This window comes from Folsomia candida, unplaced genomic scaffold, assembly GCF_002217175.1.
Source record: "Folsomia candida strain VU population unplaced genomic scaffold, ASM221717v1 Fcan01_Sc006, whole genome shotgun sequence".
In the NCBI taxonomy this organism is placed as follows: Eukaryota; Metazoa; Arthropoda; class Collembola; order Entomobryomorpha; family Isotomidae; genus Folsomia; species Folsomia candida.
In genome coordinates, this window is record NW_019091198.1 from 9,363,551 (window position 1) to 9,376,360 (window position 12,810).

General features: G+C 36.8%; 4 protein-coding genes across 6 annotated transcripts; 3 read left to right on the forward strand and 1 right to left on the reverse strand.

Annotated features, from left to right (window-relative positions):
- The first annotated feature begins 707 nt into the window (after positions 1-707).
- LOC110850686 lies at positions 708-5,742 on the forward strand. 3 transcript variants are annotated; one of them, XM_035853060.1, is made up of 5 exons: positions 708-1,129; positions 1,178-1,279; positions 3,666-3,925; positions 4,055-4,186; positions 4,740-5,742. In XM_035853060.1, the coding sequence occupies exons 3-5, from the start codon at positions 3,843-3,845 to the stop codon at positions 4,993-4,995; spliced, it is 471 nt and encodes a 156-aa protein (XP_035708953.1). In that variant the 5' UTR covers positions 708-1,129; positions 1,178-1,279; positions 3,666-3,842; the 3' UTR covers positions 4,996-5,742. The 3 variants fall into 3 exon arrangements, with proteins under 3 accessions (XP_035708953.1, XP_021953880.1, XP_035708954.1); XM_022098188.2 differs by having other exon boundaries at positions 1,196-1,279; XM_035853061.1 differs by lacking the exons at positions 708-1,129; positions 1,178-1,279 and adding an exon at positions 1,932-2,120.
- Positions 5,743-6,013: 271 nt separating this feature from the next.
- Positions 6,014-7,365, reverse strand: LOC110850685 (40S ribosomal protein S3a). Its single transcript, XM_022098187.2, has 5 exons — positions 7,197-7,365; positions 6,981-7,084; positions 6,584-6,906; positions 6,312-6,473; positions 6,014-6,215 (listed from the first exon to the last, which is right to left on the reverse strand). Exons 1-5 carry the CDS (start codon positions 7,256-7,258, stop codon positions 6,072-6,074), a joined length of 795 nt encoding a protein of 264 aa, XP_021953879.1. The 5' UTR covers positions 7,259-7,365; the 3' UTR covers positions 6,014-6,071.
- A 305-nt stretch (positions 7,366-7,670) lies between these two features.
- On the forward strand, positions 7,671-9,949 carry LOC110850682 (70 kDa peptidyl-prolyl isomerase). The gene is made up of 7 exons (XM_022098185.2): positions 7,671-7,899; positions 7,983-8,286; positions 8,364-8,655; positions 8,734-8,923; positions 8,989-9,195; positions 9,299-9,410; positions 9,491-9,949. The coding sequence occupies exons 1-7, from the start codon at positions 7,814-7,816 to the stop codon at positions 9,554-9,556; spliced, it is 1,257 nt and encodes a 418-aa protein (XP_021953877.1). The 5' UTR covers positions 7,671-7,813; the 3' UTR covers positions 9,557-9,949.
- A 132-nt stretch (positions 9,950-10,081) lies between these two features.
- Positions 10,082-12,528, forward strand: LOC110850683 (transmembrane protein 185B). The gene is made up of 7 exons (XM_022098186.2): positions 10,082-10,644; positions 10,739-10,915; positions 10,985-11,192; positions 11,274-11,534; positions 11,623-11,704; positions 11,782-11,823; positions 11,940-12,528. Exons 1-7 carry the CDS (start codon positions 10,607-10,609, stop codon positions 12,188-12,190), a joined length of 1,059 nt encoding a protein of 352 aa, XP_021953878.1. The 5' UTR covers positions 10,082-10,606; the 3' UTR covers positions 12,191-12,528.
- The last annotated feature ends 282 nt before the right edge of the window (positions 12,529-12,810 follow it).

A 12,810-nucleotide genomic window follows, 5' to 3' on the forward strand; every position in this document is an offset into this window, starting at 1 on the left:
GATAACTACAAATATTATTGTGCACATTATACCATTGACTGGAAGTGAATACAGGAGTGAGAACTTCGATTTGAGTGAAATGCACAGATGTATGTACATAAGCAACAAGCAGCGGAAATGTCCTAATGGTACTTTCCCATCAAATAATTTTAGTGAGAGACATGATGACAAGATAATTCTCACTCAAGTATCTCATCCCTAGCAAGTATTTTCAAACCAGCTGCTGCATACATGTTATTTAACCTTTCCAAATATTTATTAAGCTTTCACAATTTCATTTCAATTTGGACGGGAGAGATGACGAGATGAGATGAGATGGATCTGCTATATGGTAATCTATCAAGTTATAAAATGATTTTATCTCATCTCGTTGAAGGTTCGTCACGTATGTGTCGCTCGAGCGATTACTATGTACATACATACTTTTGCTCTTCTAGATTTGCAAATAAACTTGTTTGAAAATAAGTTGCACTGAAAGGAAGAAGAAACAACGTCCAGCACCGTGTTGCATGGTCAGATATCTTTCTATCCTTTTGGGATTTGACGATTCCATTGAATATTGATGGCTTCGGCCTTTTGGGTGGGTGCGGAATGTACGTTGCGCGTGGCTTGTTCACAATAAGTATGTATGTACGTCCACATTTTTTTTTTACTTCACTCTTCTCAACACGGTCTCAAATTTACGGTTACATTCGCATTACACAACTAAGTATGTAGGAAGGTGGAAAGTGGATGAATGAGCGTACCAGTAAGTGCCATACGCTTTTGGAGAAAGTTAGATTTCCCTGTGAGCGAGCTAGTCGAGGAGACGCTGGTGGATGGACTGACATTATTTGCTGGCTCACTCACTCGCTCAGTAGCAGTTCACCTGTTGCCACATCCATAAAAGGGTTGAAAAGTCAGTCTTCGTCTCAAGTCTGCAAAGTAGAAGCAGTTGCACAACTTTCTTGACCATCTCGACTCGATCACCGTCTCTGCTTTCGCAAGACGAGACTCCTCCACTTCAGTAGCAAAGGACATTTCACTTGGACCACGCCACGTACTTACACCATCGCCACCCACCTTTTCCGCGGAACACACGTCCCAATTAGGAGGTTTACCTTTCCTACTCCTCACCAGAACACGAAAGGTGAGATTTGACCAAGAAATCGGCAGCAATTTCCATATCGATATATAGATTCATCTATTTTGTTAGATCATTTTGCCCGGTGGACAGGTCGAAAATTGTACCAAAGTCATCTCTTCACTTGGCAGAGTGACGTCTCATTTCGCCTCCAAGGTAAGAGAAATATCAATCGTGCTTACGCATCAACTTTCTCCGCAAAGTGGAATGATTTGTAAATAAAAAGTAGATAAATTACTTGGAACCTTGTTAATCAATAGTCTCAAAGGTTGCATGACTATTAAACTGACCTTCAGAGTTTAGTATCATCGGTACAATATCTGATTGCTGTTGATTTTCTACCAATTAGTATTCCCAGTCATGCATACTCAAGGGTTCTTAATTACAGCGTTCAGAGTTTTATAGACAAGTACTTAAATTAATTAGTTCATCATGCATACCATATTTCAATGCATACACACAAGAACGGGTACATATGCACATACGCAATTTTTTAGAACCTCGTCACTTTTTTATTTGTGAATTCAGATTCATATTTCTTTAGAAAACGAAAGTCTATTTTTAAGACATGGTAGAATTAAGACATGATCAAAGTGCATTCATTCTGAGCCAGAATTTCTGACTACATTCTTGAATTACAATAAACGGATTTTAATTCAACTTTCACTCATTGTCAGTGAAAGCTGAAACGTACGTGGGGGAGTATATACAATATGGTCTGAGAAACTAAATCGGGGTAAATTGAGAATTTGAGACGTTCGTCAATCTTAAATTTCAAGCTTTGCAGCAAGTTCAATTAATTGCCGAAGTAAAAGGAGAAAATTGCATTGACACTTTCTCAGCATCGTCACCTAATTGCATACAGCTTCTGGAATCAAATTCCAACTAACAGGCCGGGCCAACTAGTGAAGAAGGAAATTAATTATTATTAGATTATTATTATCATCTTGCTTCATAATGTGTTTTCTCCTTCACTTCCCCTTCCCACCCACCACAGGTAAAAGTTATCATTACTTTGATCTCCACTACCGCTTTCCTTCTCGCTATGGAATTTAATGGCTTGTCGAAAACTCAAAGGAAATATCGCGACATTTAATGACGCAATTTCTAAGAATTGTTGTGTGCCAATATTCTGGAGGCAACAACAAGAGAAACCCCGACATCCTGACTGAATGACGACAGTTGCCATTAACAATAGAATCAATTGTGTGTAACCTTCAATTTGATTCACTTTCATATTCAACCAATCCGTGCATGAAATCTACAAATTTCGCAAAATGCTTTAACCTAATTTAATAATCTCAAACTCAGCGTGATGCCTCCTATCTCGAATTTCTCTCTGGGATTGATTTGCCGTCTAAAAATCTCAACCGCAACTTTCTTCCCTACTACAACAGATTCCAATATTTGATTTCATGACACTACACGGGTGCATTTTTCGCTTAAAGTTACTACTTTTTTGAGATGTATGAAGAATGACATCAACTTAACGTGCCTTGATGTACGTATGTAACCACATACAAAAAGTTGTACTCAATCAACTTCATTCCTGATTCATCCCCGTCTCAATTCTAATATTGAGTTGTAAGGTCAGATTAAATGTGTGCGTTAGATTTGAGTCATACTGACACTTCTCTGAAATTTTTTCTAGTTTAGTTGGTTACGAGGTGATGTAAACTGATTCTAGGAAAATGTATTGTTTTCGACGCCAATTTCGCTTCGTTTCAATTACGGCCCACGTCTCCATCTCAATTTAAAATACTTTCTCCCAACACGAGCCATAATAACGAAATACATTTAATAAAGGGTCGCTTATTGTTGCGCAAGGTTACAAAGGAAATGAAATGAAATGTAAGGTAGCAGCAGTCATTGCGTGTCCTTTGGTTACGGATAAGTTTCAAATCTCTCATTTCTATAAGCCCACCTTCACCACGGGCATATTTCTGAAAACCAAGCGAAACCACAGACCGAAACCTGCACAGTGGTTTTGATGTGGGCAATGAAATGAAATATAGTATATTAATTTAGTTGAAGTTCTAAGCGGAAATATGGTCTACCTCACTAAATTGTTTCACGAGTACGTCGTAAATTAATATTGCACGTGCTGCTAGATAAGTTACAGATTTCCAGTCTTCATTGTTTGCGTATACCAAGTAGCAATTAATTATCTTCAAGTATGCGGTATATATGGAAGTGTGTAGGCGTCGGCATTGTGTTTTGGACGCAATTTCCGCAAAATCATGTAATTGCTAGCGATACTAATTACTTGTTGATTCGAATTTTGATCATGGCATCTAAAATTGTATGCAGTTAATCAAAAATTATTTCATTAAATAAGAGAGAGAGAGAGCTCCTAACTCGAAATTCTAGTTGATGTCCAAGTTCGAATTATGTGGAGAGAAGCCATTCAAAATTCTAAAGTTCATGAATGAATCTTACTATGAATGTACACTAATTGGTCTACGTGCGATTATTTAATTTAACAACAAGCTATTTTTGTCCTTTCGCAAACATTCTACATTTCCTGTTATTTTGAATCTAGCAACAGGATTGGAAAATAATCAGAAAAAATACGAGGATTTCTGCGTGGGCAGGTACCAAATCTTACCTCGACAACAACTTTCTCTCTCTCAAGCCTCTACACCTTGACATTGGATCAGTCGAATTCGTGGAACAGAAGAAAAAACAACAAGCAATTTTGAGAAATTGAATACGGTTGATGATGATGCACCGTATTTTCGCATTATTCTGGATCTTCGTTCTCACAAGCAGTTTGGTTATCGCAGTTCCACTCTACACCCAGTAAGCGTCCTTATTTTATAACTTTACACACAAAGGAAGCGTCCTGGATGTTATGATGCGATGACAATGACGTCAATCAGGAATGGACATGTTCCCCAATTTTTCATAATTGCACTTTTTTTTTCCTAGGCACAAACGGCAATCGGACCAAAGGTTGGCCGAGTTGGAGACGTTGCTGGCTCTGCACAAGTATGGCGTTAGTCCTCGCAGGGTCGGAGGGAGGAACTCGGCTGGCTATGGGCTCATCGACTTCAACTACATGTAAGCCACCATTCCTAATTTCTCCCATTTTTTTCATAAGAAAGTGTCATCTCACTTTCACCAAAAAACTTTTACGGCTTCATCAACTTTTTTAACTGTTATTTCAACTTGGATCATCTAAATGCAAATTAAGCGAGACTCATAATGCCACTTGCTTTTGCGCATAATTCATCATGAAAACCTTGTAGTGCAGGTTTGACAGCAAATTTGGGTTTATGACTATATATGTATTTAGTTTGTTTTCTATGAAATTTTTGATTGAATGGTACTCAGCTATTAATTAAATTATTTTACACCTATGATAATTCGGATTTTTTGTTGTTAGTAACCGGCAAAATTATTTTTTTAAATTTTAGTAAAACGCATTACAAACTTTTTCCTGTGTATTTTATTTGAATATTATAAGTTGTGGCAATCGCTATTTTTCCGAATTCACCTTAAACCCCTTTTGTTATTTCATGTCATATTTCCACCGTCGCATGACGGGTATATGTTTTTATACTCCGGCCGGCACAAATTGTATAAATGACTGATTTTGTCGTGGCTAAAACAGTGGGAGAAGGAAGAAGTCTGCCTCTGCTCCTGGAGGCGATGAAGACATTTCTGCTGCTGGGGGGATTTATTTGCCAGGATTAATGATGAATGGTCAACAACAACTCCAAAAGGTTCACCCCCTCGTCGCCAACTCTTATCGTTCTCAACTTGCCGGAGCTGAACTTGGTCATTCCACGGCTGACATTTCACCACCAGGATCCATGCAAAATCTGCAACTTTCTTCCATCATGCACAACGGTGGTTACATGGAATGAGGCAAGGATGATGATGATATTTTCCTTTGGGAGAAATAAAATGGCCAATTTGTTTTGCAGTATTGATAAAGTTTGGTTTATTTAGCAAAAATAATTGCTTTCAGTTCCACCCCAATGTAACGACGAGGAGGTAAAAATTAGTCCATTTGATTTATGTTGTGTATAATATTGTCACAATTCTAGGCTGACTTTTGGTACGAACTGCAAGGACATGTGCTGACTCGTGTCGTTCTAAAATTATATATTTTGGCAAACTTATCAGCATATGTATAGTAAGAATTTGGTTTATAGCTATTAATTCAGTCAAAATATAGCTGGAGACACGTATGCAATGGGGAAAGATGGGTCCTCCTTTGGTTAGAAAATGTGTTTTGTGTGAAACATAGTTTAATTAATAAATCCACTCAGGCATAAATGAAGCTATTATCACTGGGCAACTCTTTCCATTTCTATTCATGAGCATGTTGTTTGTGTTGAAAGAGCGGAATTGAGATTTATGAGTGGGCACTGCATATACGGATCTAATTACTCATTGGTCTGTGTTGTGTGGTGGGTAGAAAGTAGAAAGGAGAAAGCAGGTTGGAGAACTCGTGTACCATGTGAGACTTGTTGTATTGCATTGCAGGTGCTACGCTACAGTGGTGAATATCGTCTCATTTTGTCCTCAGTCCGATGATAATGGGTTCGAGTTTGTCACTATAAATAAATAAATAATGTCAACGTGTGACCATTCCAATTATTGTAAAATCGAGTACCATAATACCTCCTTCTAAATAGGCTATTAAATTTTATTCATATTCCTCTTAATATTCTTTGCAAAATCATTATGTTGTTGTGGGCGGGTTGCATTGCATTTTACACAAACTACTTTAGAAAATACTTATATTTAAATGCACATCCTTCCTTCCTGTTGTATATATGATGCACCATCATCGAGTATGAATATGTATGATAACATGTAATGATGTAATAAATGTACAATGAAATGTAGATGAAATAAAAACTTTTAGATGAGATGTAAATTTCACAGAAACGGCATTTATTTCAAAAAGTAGGATCAAAAATTAACACTGTTCTTATACAGTTTCCTGAACTGGTGGTTCATAGTCGTCAGGTTTGTCTACTTTCTCGCCAGTTTCTTCAGTTGCACCCTTTCCACCATCGCCGTGCATTTCCAAGAGCTTGGAAAGATCAAATCGGGGCTTCTTAAGGACCTTGACCTGAAGAAGGATTGAATAAAATTAGTAGGATAATTAGTTTGTTGGGGGTATGGATGGAGACATAACCAGTTTAGTAGGTGATTAATAATGTGGTACCTTTCGGATGTAGACATCGTGAAGTGGATAAATACCGTGGCACGCCTTCTCGATGTCCTTGCTAATAGAATCTGGAATTAGCTTATTCACGACCTCCTTCATGTCGTTTGAATTTACTTCCTTAGAGATGATGTCGACCATCTTCTTGCGAATAGCTTTGACCTAAAAAAGAAAAAGCATACATAATTAAATTATGCACAACTTCGCTCATATCGTTATCAACTTGTCGTCACCCATTAACAATATTAATAACAAGATTGACCAATCCTCACCTGAGTATGCTGAGCGTAGCAAGTCTTCTTTTTCGAGGCCTGGTCCTTGTGCGTGTATCCAATACAGAAAACGCGAAGAAGAAATCCATCAGTTGTCTTAACATCAGTCGTTGCTTCAATCAGTGTTTGCCATTTCTTAACCATGGAACGAAGTTTGTCCGTGGTCAAATTCATTCCGTGAAAGTTGGTCAGCACGTTGTGACCCTGGACATCTTCTGAAATCAGCTTAAACTTTCGGAAAGACCTCTCAGCATCATTGTCATTTTGCAAATCTGCCAACGACACTTCAAAAACACGGCCCTTCAAGCCCTCCGACGCGATCTCTGTAATTATACAAATCATTTGTTACCACTTATCATCATCCTAAAAACATTTTCATTTCTCATCATCCACTCACTTGTTCCTTGGGTCCGGTTGACCAGCGTTTTTCCAACTTGACGAACTTTGAAGATGGATGGAGCCTTGACATCATACCAATCCTTCCTCGTGAATGGATCAATACTACATACAAACAATTAATCACCACAATTAATTAACTTTTCTACTCTCTTTCTCAAATTCCTTCTCCACATTTGCTTATCAAAAATACCAAGTTAATAGTGAAACTACTTACATCTTCTTCTTGGCACCCTTCTTGCCTCCCTTGCTGAGCCCCTTATTCTTCCCCACAGCCATGATGATGAAGATAAGTCACGAATTGATGACCAAAATCCGGAGTGTGAGCTGACCGGCAGTTGAAGTTCACAGAAGACGAAGGAGTGAAGAATGAGCTGAAATGTGTGTGCTCGCAGCAGTGGAACAATGTGCACGCCGGAATAAACGTGCTGGGTGAGGGCCGAGGTGGCAGCACTGCCCAGCACACAAACTGAATGGACATCAACCTCAAGAGGCCAACCAAATAGGATGTCGCATGAAGTGGGTGCGGTTTTTGTGGGTGTGGCTGAATTTTAAACCTTGCGTAGTTATCATCGATGAGTCCTTATCGAGTTGTGGATGACCCCTGTTCACGAATTTAGGCGACAGGACGTGGTTTCTGTCGGGGCAAGGAGAGAAATTATGACAAGTTTAATCAAAAAGACGCGGTTGGGAGGGAATAGGCTCGAATTTACTGCACGCGTTCAGTCAGAAAAGCAAATCGAAATTTTGTTCAAGTCGTCAACTTAAAGAATTGTAAAATTTTTACATATTTTTGCAATTAATTGGCAGTGGTTTGTTTGGTAGTAGGACAAGATGGATTCTGAAGATGAATTCGATTCTGAGGTCGATCGAATCCCTACTATGATGCGTACGCCAGGATTAACTGGATTTCAAATGAGGTTAGAAGGTTTTTCACTGTACTCTATTCTTGTTGAGATTTACAACAAGTAATTGTGCATGTATTTATTTAATCCTAATTTAGTCAGAGTTATCAGGCTAGTCTCAGTTCTGAAGCTCCAATACAGAAGGTTGATCAGATTGTACCTCAGTTTAATGATGAGGAAGACGACGAAGAACTCAGAGCCTGTAACATGCTCCCTAGAAAGCACTATCATGCAAAGTATACTAGAACGCAACTAGTGGAAGAGTTATATAAGGATTATATGACTCAAGACTTCAACAATTTAAAGATCAGCGACGATAATGAGAACATGGACAGTGTTCCGTTTGAGGAACAGGCTCGCAGAATGGAGCCAATCACGCCGGATGGTGGAGTCAAGAAAAAGGTTATTAATATATACGACATACATACAATAATGATGATATTATTCTACTTGGTAACTATTGTTATCTTAATTTACAGGTCGTGATTAATGGACGCGGTGGAAAAATAAAAGTTGGCCAAGTAGTTTACATCGACTATTTGATCACGCTCGAAGCTGGTGATGAAACCTTGAGATATGAACAAGTAGTGGATACGTCAAAAATTCCAGACAGAGGGGATGAGCCATATAGGTTCAAAGTCGGGGTTGGCAATGTTCTGAAAGTTTTGGACATTGGAGTGCTGACGATGGAACCCTTTGAGTCCGCTAAGTTTCTGGCGACATATCAATATGCGTATGGAAATTTGGGGTTATATCAGGAAGTTCCGCCAAGTATGTTTTGATTGAATCTATTTTCATTATTAATAATACCTATCGTGTTGTAAAACTGGAATATGTACTACTTACTAGAAACGACCATCATGGTTGAGATTGTGATTAAGAAGGTTGTCGATGGTTGCGAGAATTTGAAGGTGTGGGAGATGGACGCTGATGACAGGGCCAACCTTAGTGTCGGTCAACGACTTACGGCTGGAGAAGAGCTCAAAACTTATGGAAATGATCTATTCAAACGACACAAATATCAGCAAGCCAGGCTGAAGTACGAATTTAAAATTATCCTGCAGGCATAATTCGATTAATTTGTATATTTTTATGGTTTCTTAGGTATAAACAAGCTCTTAAGATCGTTATCGAAATATTAACCCCCGTGAAAGAGGAATTAGATAAGATAACACAGTTCTTGTTTATTTTGTATAATAATATTGCGCAATGTCGTATGAAAGAGGATGAATATCGGAGGGCTCAACATTATTTGGAGGAAGCTATAAAACTGGATCTTACGGATCTCAAGAAACTTAAAGCTTATTACAGGTAAGAAGACGTCAATTATGAAATGTTTGCTTTTTCTTTTCTTTCATAGAGTAGGAATTATAGAATAAAGTTATAACAATTGTTTAATTCTTTTTAATTGTAGATTAGCCATTTGTCACTCTGAGCAGAGTGAGTTTGAGACTGCTACAAAATTCGTTGACTTGGCGAAATCACTCGATGGTGCTAATCAAGATATTGATGGTTTGTATAGAAAGGTAATGGTTAAATTATTTTAAAAATTATTTAGGTCATGATTAGGTGCGTGATTTGTCAAACTGTTTTCTAAATTTCGCAGCTTCATCAGAAGAAGCTGGAGGATATGAAAAAAGAGAAGGCGTACTCGAAAATGATGTTCAAATAAAATTTCCTACTGGAGTCCTTAAGTAAAAAATAATATGTTGATATGATGATCCTTTGATTGTTAAACATAAGACTGAGACAGCATTTAATATTTATATGGTATTCTTAGCGTTGATGGTGCTTTTTAATATTTACACTTAAACATTGAATAGTTAAATTCGCAAATCCTATCTGATTTGATATATTTATAATCTCAATATTTGGTGGAGGGTTATTACATTATGATGTAGTTATAATGGTTATTTTTTTACATGGCTCAATGATGCTCAGTTAATGTTACAAGGAAAAAACGTTATGTTAACAGATACCTATTTTAGTCATACTTAAAAATCACCCTGTTTCCTTTATATTTATATTCAATAAATATGAAATAAAATAAAATACTAAAATCTCACTAATAATTTCCAATTTCCAAACTCATAAACAAATCATAATCTCAAATGGCTAAATCTTGTGTCGCATGCCCCAATCTGAAGAGAAGAAGATGATATCATCGCGGCAGTTTTGCTATAATATGCAGAGAAACTAGAGCAAAATAACCATATTAAATTAACTAAGTTTAAAGATAACATTTATTTATATAACTACTAGACTGGATAATATCAGGAATCAATCACACAGTATTATTGTAAACAAATCATCAATTTTTAGTAATCTACGAATCTCAACTTTAATCAGCTCATCGTCTTCCTGTTTTCGATTTATAAAAACTTGATCTAAATTGGGACAATACTACATATTTAAGAGCCACCTTTAAAATTAGTTTGTAGCTGTTCTTGAATATATGAATAATCTTAATCTTAAATTAACACAATGCAGTATTATCCGTGCACCATTCAAAAACAAGGAAGGAAGGGCGAATGCAACAACAAATTTATTTTGTAGTAGAGCAAATTAAAAATATATTATTAGACACTAATAGAAATAGAGAGGGAGAAGAAAATATGACAATTACGACGATATTTTTTATCACGGTACTATTAAATTCTTGAGCTGAATCGTCGAAGGACGTAGAGGGTGATAATCACCATCATCTCAATAATCTCATGCCATGAATGTGGAGAGAATTTCTCAAGATTGTAACCCAAGGTACATACATACGAACGAATATGCATCTTATTAATTATCAACGTTATAAGTAAGTTATATTAATTAATAGAAACTTTCTAATGAATTATTACAGTAAATTTTTGGTGTACTCCTGCCTATTCGTTTTCACAATACTGTTGGCCTTGCGACAAGACGGAGTAATAACATGGAGCTACTGGATAATATTCACGCCTATTTGGGTGTGGAAGACGACTACGGTGCTGGGGGCGGTGGTAGGGAGTTTCATCTGGTGGAGACATCCCCACTATCGGTGAGTCATAGTCATATGAATTATGCCATGCATAATCTAATTTTGAAGTATTTTCCGTTTAATTTCCAGAATCGAGGGGGAGGCTTATATCCAATATAAAGCGATGATTATCACATTTGCTCTGCATTTGCTGTTATTGTTATTTGAACTGTTAGCCTGCGACAATCTGGAATCGCAAAGACACTTTTGGATCCTGGTTTTTATCCCGTTGATCTTTATATCAATCATATCCATTGCAATTTGTATCTGGGCAGTGAAGAACGATCGATCATTTGATGTGAGGACATAAAATATTACAGTTGTAAATTAAGAGAAATTCAAATTGAATCTACATGGTTTTGTTCATTTTATCCTGTAGTTGGAATTATTCTGTTCCGTCAACATCCTTCAATTCATCTTTCTTGCCTTGAGACTCGACAATTTTATTCAATGGACCTGGGAAGTTATCTTTGTGCCGAGCTGGATCCTACTCTGCGTTTCACTCGTCGGAGTTTTGTACAGTATCATTTTCGCTGGAATCATTTTTCGTGCCCCAGAAGTAAGTGCAGAACAGAGAAGAAATTCGACGAGTGCAGCTATCGGGCACACTTTTCTTGTCGTCCCTGTCTTAGTCTTTCAGGTATATGAGAACTATGTATATAATTATTGAATAGTATAGTTACGGATTGCCATTAATAAACAATCATCTTACGTTTTGTCGTACCTAGGTACTCTTAACAAACAAATTGGACGGGGATATAAATATTAGTTATATGGGTGTAATATCACCACTGTGTCTCACCTTTGCGGGTACGTGAGATATTTTATTTTATTTCTGACAATACTAGAATGCAAATTTATTCATTGCATATGCTTTCCCATTATAGGTCTGATATTAATGTCGCTTAGTAATAAGCGAAGTAATAAATGTAAGTCTTTTATTTTCTGCATAATGTTTTTAATCTACTGTATTTTGTGGGTGGAGTGCTTAAAACTCATTAAAAGCGATCATAATGATGAAGAAAAATTGCTTCTTAATTTGCAGGGTGGTTCGGAATACGGAAAAGCTTCTGTCACTTTCTTTTAGACATATGTCCCTGTTTCCAAGAGTATTGTAATATATCATACAGTGTTCAAAGTCAAGATGAAGAAAATCATCACCGAAGAGAGAATAATGCGACTGAGCCTGGAACATCAGCATCGGAGTCTCAATCACAAAAACTTAAAACTGTTATCCTAGCCTCCAAATTGAACAAACCTGTTGTCCCAATAATATCTGTTGAAACTCCGGATTAAAAATTCAATATAAACCGTACATCATAAGTACACACACATACATACACACACACATCTCCTTATACATCGTGATATATCTACATTAAAATTACAACCCCGTTATACCTTATAGAAAAATAAATATAACAAAGTGACATACATATATATGTATTAGGATATATGATAAATTCCGATATTTATTGAACGAAGAAATCAACATTGACAATGCTGTTGTGCTAATTTCCTGGAAATAACGCGTTTACCACCACCACTACGGGTGTATATGCATGTACGTAATAATAATAATAATATAATGTGGCCTGAACAACCAATAAAGAATGCAATTAAATTCAAAAGAAGTTACAAACTAGGAGCCATTAATATAACCAGCATATTCTTAGTTTTATTAGTCAGGCATCATCATCATCTCAATTTCTTTCCTTGAATTCTTTCATCCCCTTTTATCTTTTCCATGCGGATGGATTTTCATATTGATTAGATTCTTCTCTGATTCATACATATAATAAGTAATATATTATTTTTACGTGTGGCAGTTTCTAGTACATTTTGCAATCCGACTATGCAAAGGCATAATATAGTTATAGGCAGTAGGGAACAAGAAGAAAACCTATTATGCATGG